General features: G+C 34.8%; 1 protein-coding gene across 1 annotated transcript in view; it reads right to left on the minus strand.

Moving 5' to 3' along the window:
- LOC133189989 (uncharacterized) overlaps positions 1-12,853 on the minus strand; it is a 33,638-nt gene extending 20,785 nt beyond the window's left edge. The window contains exons 1-3 of the mRNA XM_061325446.1: positions 12,819-12,853; positions 12,580-12,675; positions 12,227-12,339 (exon numbers count right to left, since the gene is read on the minus strand). Coding sequence (XP_061181430.1) covers positions 12,227-12,305 — 79 coding nt within the window. The 5' untranslated portion in view covers positions 12,306-12,339; positions 12,580-12,675; positions 12,819-12,853. The remainder of the gene's footprint in view (positions 1-12,226; positions 12,340-12,579; positions 12,676-12,818) is intronic.

Here is a 12,853-nt window from a genome sequence, read left to right on the forward strand (position 1 = left end):
ATGCTCCGGTATACTCGGTGAAATTCGTAAGTTTCTCTATTAAAATATCAAAAGCCACACATGCTTTTGTTCACACTTTATTAATAGAGTCTTATACAAACAAAATTAAGATGTATTATAAGAATTTTTAGTGTGTTTCTGTGTGTAATTGTGTGAGGGGGGGGGGGTGTAGGGGTGTTTGCGGACATCCTCCCCAACATCCCCTTTAAATCCCCCAATCGAAGTATATGGAATGAGTAAGATATATGTTACTGTCGACGTATTTTAAACACTTGTATGATATCCCCGAATATACTATTAGTGGCTCCATTCTTTCCCTATAATTTCTAGTAGATTTGTCATTAACGGGGAAAAATTCTTCAAATATACAGATTCGGTGTAATACATGTAGCACATTTCCATCAAAACTATCTATTTCATTATGAATACATGTAGCAATAAAGAGATATAACATACTCATCAGTTTTACTAGAGCTATTATCCCTGCCAGGCCTCCTGTGAAGGAAATGTCACTCAGAATTGCCGAGGAAAAGAAGGGCGGGGGGGGGGGGGTTTACCAAACACTGCTCAAGGAAGTGCTGCGCTTTTATTTCCGTTAAATGACTCATGACTTAAATGACTTCCATTGCTCAATTTCTATCGTCTAGGAGAGCAGTTCTTCTACATTAAAAATAACATTAAAAACATTTTGAAGTTTAAATCTTTGTTTACGATTTTTGTTTCAGAAAAGCTTATATGTATTTTTTATCAAGTGAAAACTCGATCACTAAAAGATACTTTCATAAATCTATTAGTCTGTCAAATGGTCTGTCTAGGTGCTGGCCGCGAGTGTTTTATTTTGTTCTTCGCAAGTTAGATTCCTTCAAGAATCATTTTGATATTTATCAAAAACACCATGAGAATATTTTGTCGACCTATACTGAATAACCCATTCAACAAAAATTAAAAAAAAAAGGGGGAAGGGGGTGGGTGGGTTACAGTACTTGTATTTCCAGAAGTTGCATGTTAAGTTATTTATTATTATTCTAATAACTGTCATGCTCATCGGAAAGTCTAAAACGAATTAAATAAAAGTAATTGCATAACATGTTTTTGCCTCCTGAATTTTGTAAAGACAAAAAATTAAGAGATTACACACACATTTCGTCCTCCTTTGAGTCTTTGACTCGCACATCAAGCCTTGGCTTTCGGTTAAATGAAATATAGTGATACTGTGTTTTGTATATTTTTATCTGATACCATTTTAATTTACTGAGTATGTAAAATTAGAGGTGAAAATCATGTTACAGAAATATAAGGTAACGTATTATGTATGCATCTCAATACATGTACCTGCAATTCCATCTGTATTTAAAAAAAAATGAAGTATCTGATGAGACTGCAGCTTTACTGTTTTGTACTTAAGGGCATTAGCAAGGTTCCTGGCTATTGTATAGAAGTCTCTTCAGCAGGTTTAATGGTACTAAATTGCCCCCCCCCCTCCGAAATAAGTTTTGCAAGTTTTGGTATTTTTCTTTTATTTCCTTCTTTCTTTGGGGAAGGGGGTATGCTTGTCAAAATTTTTCAGACGTCATCAATTATCCCCCCCCCCCATTTCTTGAAAAATGATGCTTCGTGCTTTGTTTATTCCTCATGATGCCAGCAAATCATTTGTGAATTCTTTTGAATGAATTTGTTTTCTTTGTGCAATGCAGATAAAAAGTTTTGAAGTCATGGATTTTGTGGCCACAAACAGGAATTAATGCTTTACCCTTTGTTTGTAAGAATAAGCATATAGTTCCTCGGACGATCGTCCCTCTTCCCCTTTTTTAAACACATGATCAATCCACTCTGTAAAGTATGCTTGATAATATTTTCACACAAAACGTCATATATCTAGTGTACTGTCATTTCATTTTTAAGTGATTATGCTAAATGCCCTTCATTTTCAAGCCCCACAAATACACAAATAAAGCAGCTGAGGATTTTTTTCTTTTGAAAGAAAAGATAATATTTGAATATCCTGTGAACTCCAGTTTAATGAATTACAAAAACAAATATTAGCATTTGTTTAATATTTTAACTAGTGATTAGATACATGTACTTCATTTTGAGTTAGTCGTTAGGGTGGCGCAGTGGTTAGAACGTCTGCTCTAGAGTTGCGGAGTAGGTAGTTGATCCTTACGTCTCGGGTTCGAATCCACTACGGGACGTGGAGACCAGTCCTTCGAATAAGATTATATAAACCGAAGTCCCATGTCGCAGTAGGTGCTGGCACAAAAAAGATCTTTTACTGCTCAATGGCCCTGAGTGCCTAGTATAGGTCAAAATTTGCAGATCTCCACCGGCAGGTGGTGGCGTGTCCATACGAGTGAAAAATTCTTGAGAGGGACGTTAAACAACATACAAACAAACAAACATACATACAGACATTTTGAGTTATGTATCCAAACTATTTAGATTTGAATGCATGCTTTTTAAATGAGATTGAATGTGCCAACATTCTTAACTATGAAACTCAGAAGAATTTGCTAGAGGAATATCCCCCCCCCCCGGACGAACTTACATGTAGATGGTGGAATAATGCTTTTGTACCGTCTGTCCTTTTATCTGTCTCTATTTGCAAAAACTTCAATTGAAATTTGAACTGCTTAGTTAAGCTCTCCGTTTTACACATATTGATGCCGTTTTAAGTGCTATTACCTTACCTCTCCTGGATTAGCCCAATGTTTGTGTTTAAATTAAAGCACTGAATGTATGCATTTATTTATTTAAAATAATTTGAAGTGTACTTTGCGTTCTCAGCATCGGTAACATTTGAGGAAAATGCAGCGAAAATACAACACCATCCAAGTGCAAGTGTGTTCATTATTCAGCCCACGGGCTGACTAGTGGAATGAAACTGCAAGTGCGCTTGCGTAATTTGGAATTCTGGGAAAAATATTTACACGACTTGTTCTAAAGAAACTCATACTATCTGCTCCAATCAGAAGGCCTGCTTCTCCACGCACACCCTCTGAATAAAGAAACGACCTCGATCTATTTATAGACTGCATTATTCTTTGTTCGTTCTCGACGAAAATTAAAGACATAGATTGTTCTAAGTGGGAAATGTGTACTGTTTTATATTATACTTTGAAAATATTTCGGTGCTTTTTATAGAAGATAAGTTTATATGTGCAGCACATTTAAAACTTGATATATATTTACATGTACCCTCAATCGCCGTTGCAAGTCATGAATTTGTGTGTATTCCTCTGGATGCCTGATGGAAGACCCTCGATCAATATCTTGCATAAGACATGTAATGGTCGGAATTCACACAATAATCCACTTGCTACCATGGTCCCAGCTCAGTGAAAAATGAATCTCTTTTCACTTTAATGATGAAAGTTATGAAAACATCAGAAAACCACTGTAAGACAGTAAAATCTTATAATTTACATGACGCTGTCTTTAAAAAAAGGACTGCAATACGTGGACTATAGGTTTGTGTTTCTAGCAGAAATTTAAAGAAGTTCTGGGTTAAATAAATACGTTTTACAATAAAGAAGTCTTCCATCTTGAAACATGTAAATTTTAATATAATCGTGATTTAACTTTATATGACCTTATTACTAAAACAGTAATAACGAATGAAAGATACTGTATGTAGCCTTGACCTTTAAAAAGGGACATCCATTTATTATCACAAATACCCCACATGTAAACTGTTTTGCTCGTGTTCAGATTTTATAATATCATGAATATTGTCCAGTTTTTACCAGTGTTGTTCTTGAAAGAGAGGACATATCTGTTAAAGATTACATCTGTATCTGTAGGACCCGGGAATGGGGTATTAAGTATTCAATCTAAGCTCATGTACGATCTTACCCCCTAAAAAACACCGAATGACATTTTTTTATGTCAGGTCCTCGACCCCCCCCCCCCCCAATGAAAAATGCGTCCTACGAGCACCTGGATGCAGAAAAATGATGCCGATGAAATTTGTCCTTTCTTTTAAATTCTAATCATTGAATTAAAAATATACATGTATTATTTTTTTTTAGATAAAAACATTTCTAGAGACAAAAAAATGAAGATTATCTTAAAAATGTCTGCACGTATTAAAAGATATTTTAACTGTTAAATGTCGGATTCTATTCTGTGACGAAGGAATTGTGTGCGCTGCTCCGCAGCCACAACGCTATACAGAGACGCTATACAGAGATTCGCGCCTCCTTTGCGCAGGAATGTCAAGTAAGTTTTACAGCCAACAGCCGTTGTCAATGCATCCTTGCACGAGTTCATTGGTTACTCAGAAAGGTGACACAGGTTAACCAATCGTTAACATTTTCTACAATCATGTATGGTCTGCCAACTATGAGTGATAGTAATTTTATAATAAAATAGAACAAAATTAATGATAACTCCTCTCCCTGATAGGTCAAAAGTTTTTTTTATATAAAAAAATTCGGACTATCTTCGGTAACCTTTAAAGGCTGGGATTTGTTTGATTTGTACGGAAGATTCAATCACACATGCAGCAATAGATCGACCCGTAGATTTTGGACCCCCCCCCCTTAAGGACCCTCTATTACACTAAAGGAGAAGTTTTTTTTGTACATTGAGAAAATTATAGTGAGTAAAGGTGTAAATATTAAGCTTATCTATAACATTTTTAACATAGGGTACCTCACATTTAACCCCAGAAAAAATGTTCCAATACAATGAAGTACTGATGAACAGCAATCACTGTTGTTTATTTAAGTGGGCAAAATACCTGCAAATGATGTGTTCAATCTATTTCTCTTGGCCTGTTTAAATGTTATGAATGCTTGATTTGATTTTAAATTAAGGAATAAACTGTACATTTCAATTTATTTTATTCTAGATCAAAGGGCAGATTACTCTATCTGCATACAAATACCACAAAATCAGAACTCTTTAGTGTGCAGTGTATATAGAGAGTTCTGTAGTACGTTTATCATGTTCATATGGACAAATATTTCAATCAATATAAAAAAAACGCCAATATGCTTCATAACAAAATTCCAGAAAATTAACAAATGACGTATTAAATGCAATTCAATCTCGTTTATATATTTTCTGCATGGGCCTTAGGGTCCACGCAATGATGGAGGTGTAAGTGCAGCTTGTGCACATGAACCGCGCCCACAGGTGAGAAACTGACCACAGCAGAACTGCTATAGTTGAGAGATTCATTTGTGAAAAACTGCGCGGATTTATAGACAGCCCCCCCCCTCCCCGAATGAGAGAGAGATGGAATGCAGTATGTTAATCTAGTTTTGCTTTGATGGTAGACATCATGCATCATCAGTTACATTTAAGAGTATACGTACTGCATGTATAAACATATTTTGAATTTCCAGTTTAAATTGTTTTCCATTTCATTACTTTATTTTGGAAGCAATTCTTTTCTTTCCTAATAACACAAAATGGGTGCTTAAACTTAGAAATTGACTTAATTAAATATACATGCAGTATGCACCCCCCCCCCCCAAAAAAAAAACATGCATTGCCTCGAACCTGCACGATTAATAATGATTAAAACAATCTACTCCAAAGTCTACCTTCCTTTTATGCATCATAATCTATATCATTTATAGAATTTAACAGTAGAAATGAAAATGTTTACATTCATCAACGTTCCTTGATTCTATGGGATCTAAGTGGCTTTGTTCAATTCTGAGACAAACTTTCTTTGATGTCCGCGCCAAAGAGAAATTAATTGGAGGTCATCATAATGATCACGATGCAGTCTAACAAAAATTTATTCTACGTTTTATTATTTATTATGTACAGCATTATGTTATAAATAAGAAAACTATAAGGCCAACTTTAAAATAATGTTGGTTTGGCCTCTCCATTCTCAAGATGAAAAATTTGGGTCTGGGAAGGTAGGTGGGAAATTTTATTCCCTAGAAAAATTTTAACATCAATGCTGAATTTTCAAAATGTATTTTCTGAAATGCATAAAAAAAAATAATTGTTTCCTGGAGGTTAAAAAATGTTTTGAGTGGGGCCTTTTTTAGCCAGTCGGTCGGGAGAGGGCAACCAAACAATTTTATAAAGATTGCCTTAGGCGAATTTAACTTAGATTACAATGACTTTTAAGAAACACAACATGATGGATAAAACAAATCATATACCATCATAAAACAAGAAAGAAACTTTCTGTGTTCCAGTGGCTGACTCTCAGCTTTTTTTAAAAAGCTAACCTTGTTTTAGGCATTACCGTGAATTTTAGAATATCTTTTTCTTTGTTTATTATGAAAAACACTTAGTTTTCCTGTTGTCGATCCATTATCGCTCTTAAAATAGTAAGAACTATATAGATGGATAGATTTTTGAAAGATGAATGGACGCTAAACAGAAAAAAAAACTTAATTAAAATATTCTTGCTGCCATTTTGCCAATTACAGTTGGAGAAGAAAACAAAGAAAGAAATCGGCAGCAATCTTTCCACGTGTGATCATCATACTACCCTGGATCTATGTTACGTGATGATACCAATATTAATGATTACTACTGAAATGTGATGTATCAAAAATAAATTATCGTGGTATAACAACAAATTTTACTTCATATTTTCTCTCTTTATTATTATTTTTTTTTTGGGGGGGGGGGGATCGGTTCGCTAGCAACTACGTTACTCTTTTTTTCTGGAATACGCATGCTCGACCTCACGGTAGGGCATCCTGGGAATACAACTGTAGATAAACTGTACCATGACAATTTCGTTTCATTATCTGTAAAAGATTCGTGCTTTGTTGTTTAACCTGTACGTACATGTAAATGTACGAATAGTAACAGTTACTTAGGTCTTATAATGCAAAGACTGAAGATATCAGTTAATTCTAAAATTATGATAAATACATAGCTTTTCTTAACTACTTTCCGACACGCTCGGATAACAACCTCGGATATGCTTGCCGGAAAGACCCGAGAAGATGCGATTGCTACAAAACAGTACCACACTGCATGGAATATTTTTAACTAGGTGCTCATTGGTTCTACTGATCTCTTATTTTTCACCTTAAAATTTAAAATACAGTAAACTACAGAATGCTTATAAAATGACTAATAAGTATTGCCATTGCCGATGTGAAGCCCACTCTAGATTCAACTTTCTGAATTGACCCCCCCCCCCCAGTTCATCACTATGCCTTTTTTATTTATAATTAATCGATTCAGCAACTTAAACCAATGGTTCAGATATCTTCTTGTGTGTTTTATGATGGCCACAGCGCTAGGTCAAGTTTCTTTTTAAAGGATATACTAAGTCTTGTAGCTGATTCTATGTTACGGCAAATATAAACAATAACGCTTACATTATACGACGAACTACTTTATTTGATATTATGCACTGACAGCTTAATTATAAATCTATCATTAGCATTTACTGAGATTTTTTTTTTTTGGCAATTACTTTGAGATGCAATATTTATCATGTTTATGCAGTAAAAAAAAAAAGACTAAAGTCTCCAAACTCAAAACACCTATTTCGAAGGGGGGTGGGGGGGTGGGGGGGGGTATATTAGTACATTTCTTTTTCAACAGCAGGAGTTTGCGAGTGCTAGATCTTAATGCTGCAACAAAACGGGGGAGACTACTTGAAGTATTTAAATAAAGATTTACAACAGTGAAAAACTATACTTAGACACCCCCCCCCCCGGCATTCTAAGGGGCTGCATTGTCAATAAAAAGAAATCTCTCTTTTTATGCATCAGCTGGAACGAGACATTTAAAAATAGCATATAAAGACAAAAGGTCTACATTATCGATAATATTTAATCTACATTAGTATCAACAAAATTAAGGAATTGTAAACCTCCATGTAAAGTGTTAACTGTTGTTCGAAGAAGAAATAATACTGTGCATATTATAAAAGCATCACTACAGTCTAACAATTTTCCCAGCAAAAAAAAAAGAACAATTATATGATTTTGCTTACATAATGTTACCTTCACTATCATTAATTATTTTATTTTTTCCAAAATATTTTATCAAAATGTGACATGATCTGTTTCCTACACAATATTGCCACGCGATTGCGAGTTTGAAAATCCAGCACTGCATTACTAGTACTACAAGTCGAGCCTGTGAACATCGACCAGGAAAACCATCATCAATGCAGGGACGCTATATGGAGAGACAGGATTTACATTTTATGTGAAATATAAACATATAAATTAATATTTCTTACATGATGGTGTGCTTTGAAACGTGTGATTATTTTCCGAGGTTAGGAGAATGAGGGGGCTACTCCAACAGAAAAAAAATCTCCAATTTTTTGGAGTAGCCAATCATAAGCGCACAACCTATTTGGGAGCGGGTGTTAGGACATGTAAATGACTCATTCGATCACATTTTACCAGGTGTCCTAAGTGTCTGAGTTTTTTTTAAACGGGGGGGGGGGGGGTCATTTTGGTTTACTTTGCTATTTAAATTTTATATCCCAGAAAATATCCGAGGGTGGAGTTGGACACTCCAGATATCCCTCTAAATCTGCGCAATAATAGTTTGTCCGAAAAGAGTCCTTGTATGGACAATTTCATTCAAAGGCTTACAGCCCCTTCCCATTCCCATGTTGTTGAAATATGATGTATAATAGTATGCTTATTCACCAATCAAGGGCCCTCAGAGGGCAAACACAATTATAACAATAAGATCACATTTAATTAAATAATATTAAAATATCGTAATATGGTAGAATATTAACCATGTTAACCATGAATATTAACCATGTTATATTTAACATGTAGGTATAAATGGAAGATTACAATACACAAATAAGATACTCGTGAAAATGCAAGATTACATATCCACAATTGTCTGAAACTGGGACAAAAATATTGAGAAGGTAGAAAACCACATGAAGCTAAAGAAAATGATAATAATAATAGATTAGCAGCATACTATTATATAGTGATCGAGCTGCGCAATTTATTATCCATAAGCTTAGGCAGCATCCGACATCGATTCCAATGCAAATTACGTCACTTCCGTTTCGCAGAGAACTATCTCACTCACCCACAAACAAACACGCAACTCCCTTGCGAGGGGATAAAAAATACACAGAAAAGTCGAACAAGTGTAAAAATCTATCATAAAGATGCACTTTTCTACATGGGAAGAAATTCTGTGGATTTTCTCTGGTGTAGCTGCATGTAGACTGAAATCAATCAATGCGCAATTAACGCTGGCTTACGCTTATCTTTATATTATCCGAGACAAATGATGTCAACAGTGTTGAGTGAAGGATCCAAAACTTTTACAGATATAAGATTAAAGCTTTAAATTTTATTTTTAAAGAATAATATGACGCCTTTAATTTTTTTTTCGGGGGTGGGGGTGGTGGTGGCATAATTTCAATATTTTATGTGCTCAATAATAATAATAATACATTTAAAATGAAACATATAATTATAGAAAATAAAAGAGTAAACAATAAACAAAGTTAAATAAAAAGGAAATTAAAATAAATGTTGGAATTTGTATGTAACCCTTAATTTGATTTTAGAAAGTATTAGTATGCCACAGGTACTAATTTTACCCCATTTCATTGACCAAGCAAAGCGCAGGGTTTTTTCTCCTAAATATGTCTTAGGATTCGTACGGGGTGGGATGGACTGATTTTAGGGCATAGATAGGAAGGAGAGTGTCTGGGGAAAAGAATTAAAATTTCAAATATTGAGAAATGTTGCCTGTGAACGTATGAAGGGTGTAAATAGGCCATGTTTACCTTCTTCTCAATGGGTAAGTGAAATATGCAGGGTATGGGGTAACTCACAGTGTCTTAGAAAGACTTGCACACTGTGGATTCTCCCTAGATTCAGAATTATTTTAAGGCTATAATAAAAAATAAAAAACACTAAATTCCAAGGTGCATCAGACATGCCACTGAAGAAAATATTTAATTTTTTTTTCTTAGATCCGCCTCTCCAAGATTCTGCCATAAATGCATTGGGGGGGGGGGGGGGGGGGGCTCTTTCTTTTGGAAATACTTCAAAATGCTCTATATATTTTTGATTTATATATTTTTGAGGTCGATTTGATGATTTGCATCAATTTAACTTGTTCAATTTTTTTTTTGGAACCAATACAAATATATATATATTTTGATGATGAAAATAATTATAATAAAAAAAAAATAAAAATATTTGAACTGAGTACTCGATCCGTTTTTCGCCAGGGGGGGGGGGTTATTCTGTCTAAAAAAAAATACGTTTGTATAGTACAAGAAAAGAGGACACGGGGTGGATTAATCTGACTGGTGTATTCAAATACTATTGTTATTATATTTATGACGCAGTATTTTTCTCTGTTCCCCGTCATTGCAAGTTTAAGAGTAATGTCACAAAGACTTGGGAATTTGTTTATAGTACACAAAGACTTCAAACTAATGTTTTCCACAGTTTAACTCTTTATTACTTTTTTTTTATTGATTCATTTGTAAGATTTCAATGATCTGTTACAAATTATTGAGGGTGACGTCACAATGGCTTGAAAACTCTCGATTTGCACACTAAATATGCACTTCTTAGCTGGAGGTGAAACAAGTGGGCGGATCATGGATCTTCAATTTTCAAAGACCGATTTCTGTACTAAAGACATTCCAGTTTCCTTTCCTCTTGTGAAATTTAATTACCTGGTTAAAGGAGAACTTTTTGCAAACAATTAAAAGTACGTGTGTTGAACAACAAAGACAGTATGCCTTATATTACGCACAATGCTTAATCGCCATTTTGCTTTAGAAAAGTTCGGGAAAACAGTGTACCTGTGACGTCGTATTTTACGACTGTGACGTCGAGTAGTGGTTGTCTGCATTAGGAAGCTGCTGTAAATTTGGTAGTGTTTACATCGCTGCGTTTTTCTGGGCGTTTCGTTGGATTTAAAAGTTGTTACGGTTGTGAAAACATATGTAGGTGTGTGCAGTTGTCGTGCTGAATACGCATCGGTATGTATTTTCGTTTGCTGCGAGTCATTTCTTTAGTCGGGTCTTCATTCATGGGGACTATGAAGCCGTGCGTTGTTGGCAATGTTTAATGGATATCTACAACTCGGAAGGAACGTTCTGCGATAACAGTGGAGTCGTAGGATAATTTAATGACGGACATTCGATGGATTATTTTAATATCGCCGTCTGATTGCAGAAAACTGCAGAATTTAGCGAGAAAATAATGACGCATGCGCAGATGGGGGTTAGTCGTTTTTTGATGCCAGGCATCGACTAACCCCCATCTGCGCATGCGTCATTATTTTCTACAGATACAACACTAGAACACCAGATACACTGCATAAAAGACATTTACCCTAGAAATAATAATTATGACTGAAAATAAACAATAAAAATATGAAATTGGAACACAATAAAAACGTGAATGAATAAAAATAAACAATAATTCAATTATATTAGCTTCTTATATACACACTTACCCATTTAGACAGTATCTACTACAGTGAAAACTGATATTTCAAGCAAAACTAAGTTAGTTTTCAGGCACTACACCTGATTTCAAAATTTTCTGAAAATCCGAGATTTATAATTAGTCTAAGATTAAATAATTCCCTGTTGATAAATCCATTATTTTTAAAATCGAAGCAGAAATGAAAACAAGTCGTCTGTTTGAAATTCGGGAATCGAATGCAGAATATATGACGAAACGAAACTAGTTTTCTGCTATGAAATCATTGAAATTTTCGTTTTCTGACTAGCAATCCGCAAAATTAGCATGAAGTCAAATCGAAAGTAATTCTGGTGACAAATTAAAATAATGACAATTTTGATTAATGAATAATGGTGCATACTGAATAAAGCGGATTTTAGGATTTCTTGTGACTTGTATACCCCATGCAACACGTAGGTACCTGAGAATTACTTGTTTACAGTTTATTTAACGCATTATATGTTCCGCCCAAAATCTCAGGCGGAACGAGCTTGTTAGAAAATGGCCTTCGGATGTAAGAGTCCGAGGTATATAAGGAGCGTAGGGACGTTAACCGAGGCTCTTACTTGTAGGAGTAGGATTTACGCTAGTCTAAATATAGATTTTTATCATCATTGCTGTTTCCTGTGATGCGATAAAATGGCAGTGGTTACCTGTCGTTGGTTTTTCAGGGCGCTTGCGCCCGTTAACCAATGTCAGGGTACCTGTCTAAATTGTCAACAACAAGAGCTCAAAGCGATCGACAATTAATTGTTGGCGACAATCGTTTCATCACTACTTTGTAAAGATACTACCATCAGTTGCTTCCTCGGTCAGCTCCAGTACCTCAAGGCATCGCTTCCTTTCTCTGGCTGGGTTCCTTCTCTGAGCCATTTCTGATGATTGTTACTCAGTTTACAGTATTTCACTTTTGAAAATGTAATAAATATATTTATTACTTATCTTAATATTCAAGTATCAGTTTCAAAGAAACTTAGGGAAAAAATACTAGTATTAATACACATTTCATTATTTGGGAAATTCTATGATGATGATGATGCATCGAACAAAAATGTAAAATCATTGGATGATTAACAACAGACATCACCATCACTGTATTGTTACTTCTATCCTGAAATATTTTTATTTAAAAAGGTCAGGTACTTACGAGAAAAATATGTCGGTCAAAACCCATTACCCTGGACATGTCTCATCTCTTACAGTTGCCTACAGACATGACGGAGTGTCCGTTTCCAGCTGTGTACTAGATCAAGAGGAAATTATGAATTAAAGGTTCACCAAGTCTTAATGAAAGGAGAAAAAACATTATAATTGTATCTGGTAACAAATATGACGCAAAATAGTTATAAAGAGATTAAGAGAGAGCATTCTAGAATGAAAAATTACCTATTGACACTCTTCAGAAAAAAAATCCCTTAGGC

The sequence above is a fragment of the Saccostrea echinata genome, unplaced genomic scaffold, assembly GCF_033153115.1.
Source record: "Saccostrea echinata isolate AGI-Se365-2 ecotype Australia unplaced genomic scaffold, CSIRO_AGI_Sech_v1 ptg000020l, whole genome shotgun sequence".
NCBI classification, from domain to species: domain Eukaryota; kingdom Metazoa; phylum Mollusca; class Bivalvia; order Ostreida; family Ostreidae; genus Saccostrea; species Saccostrea echinata.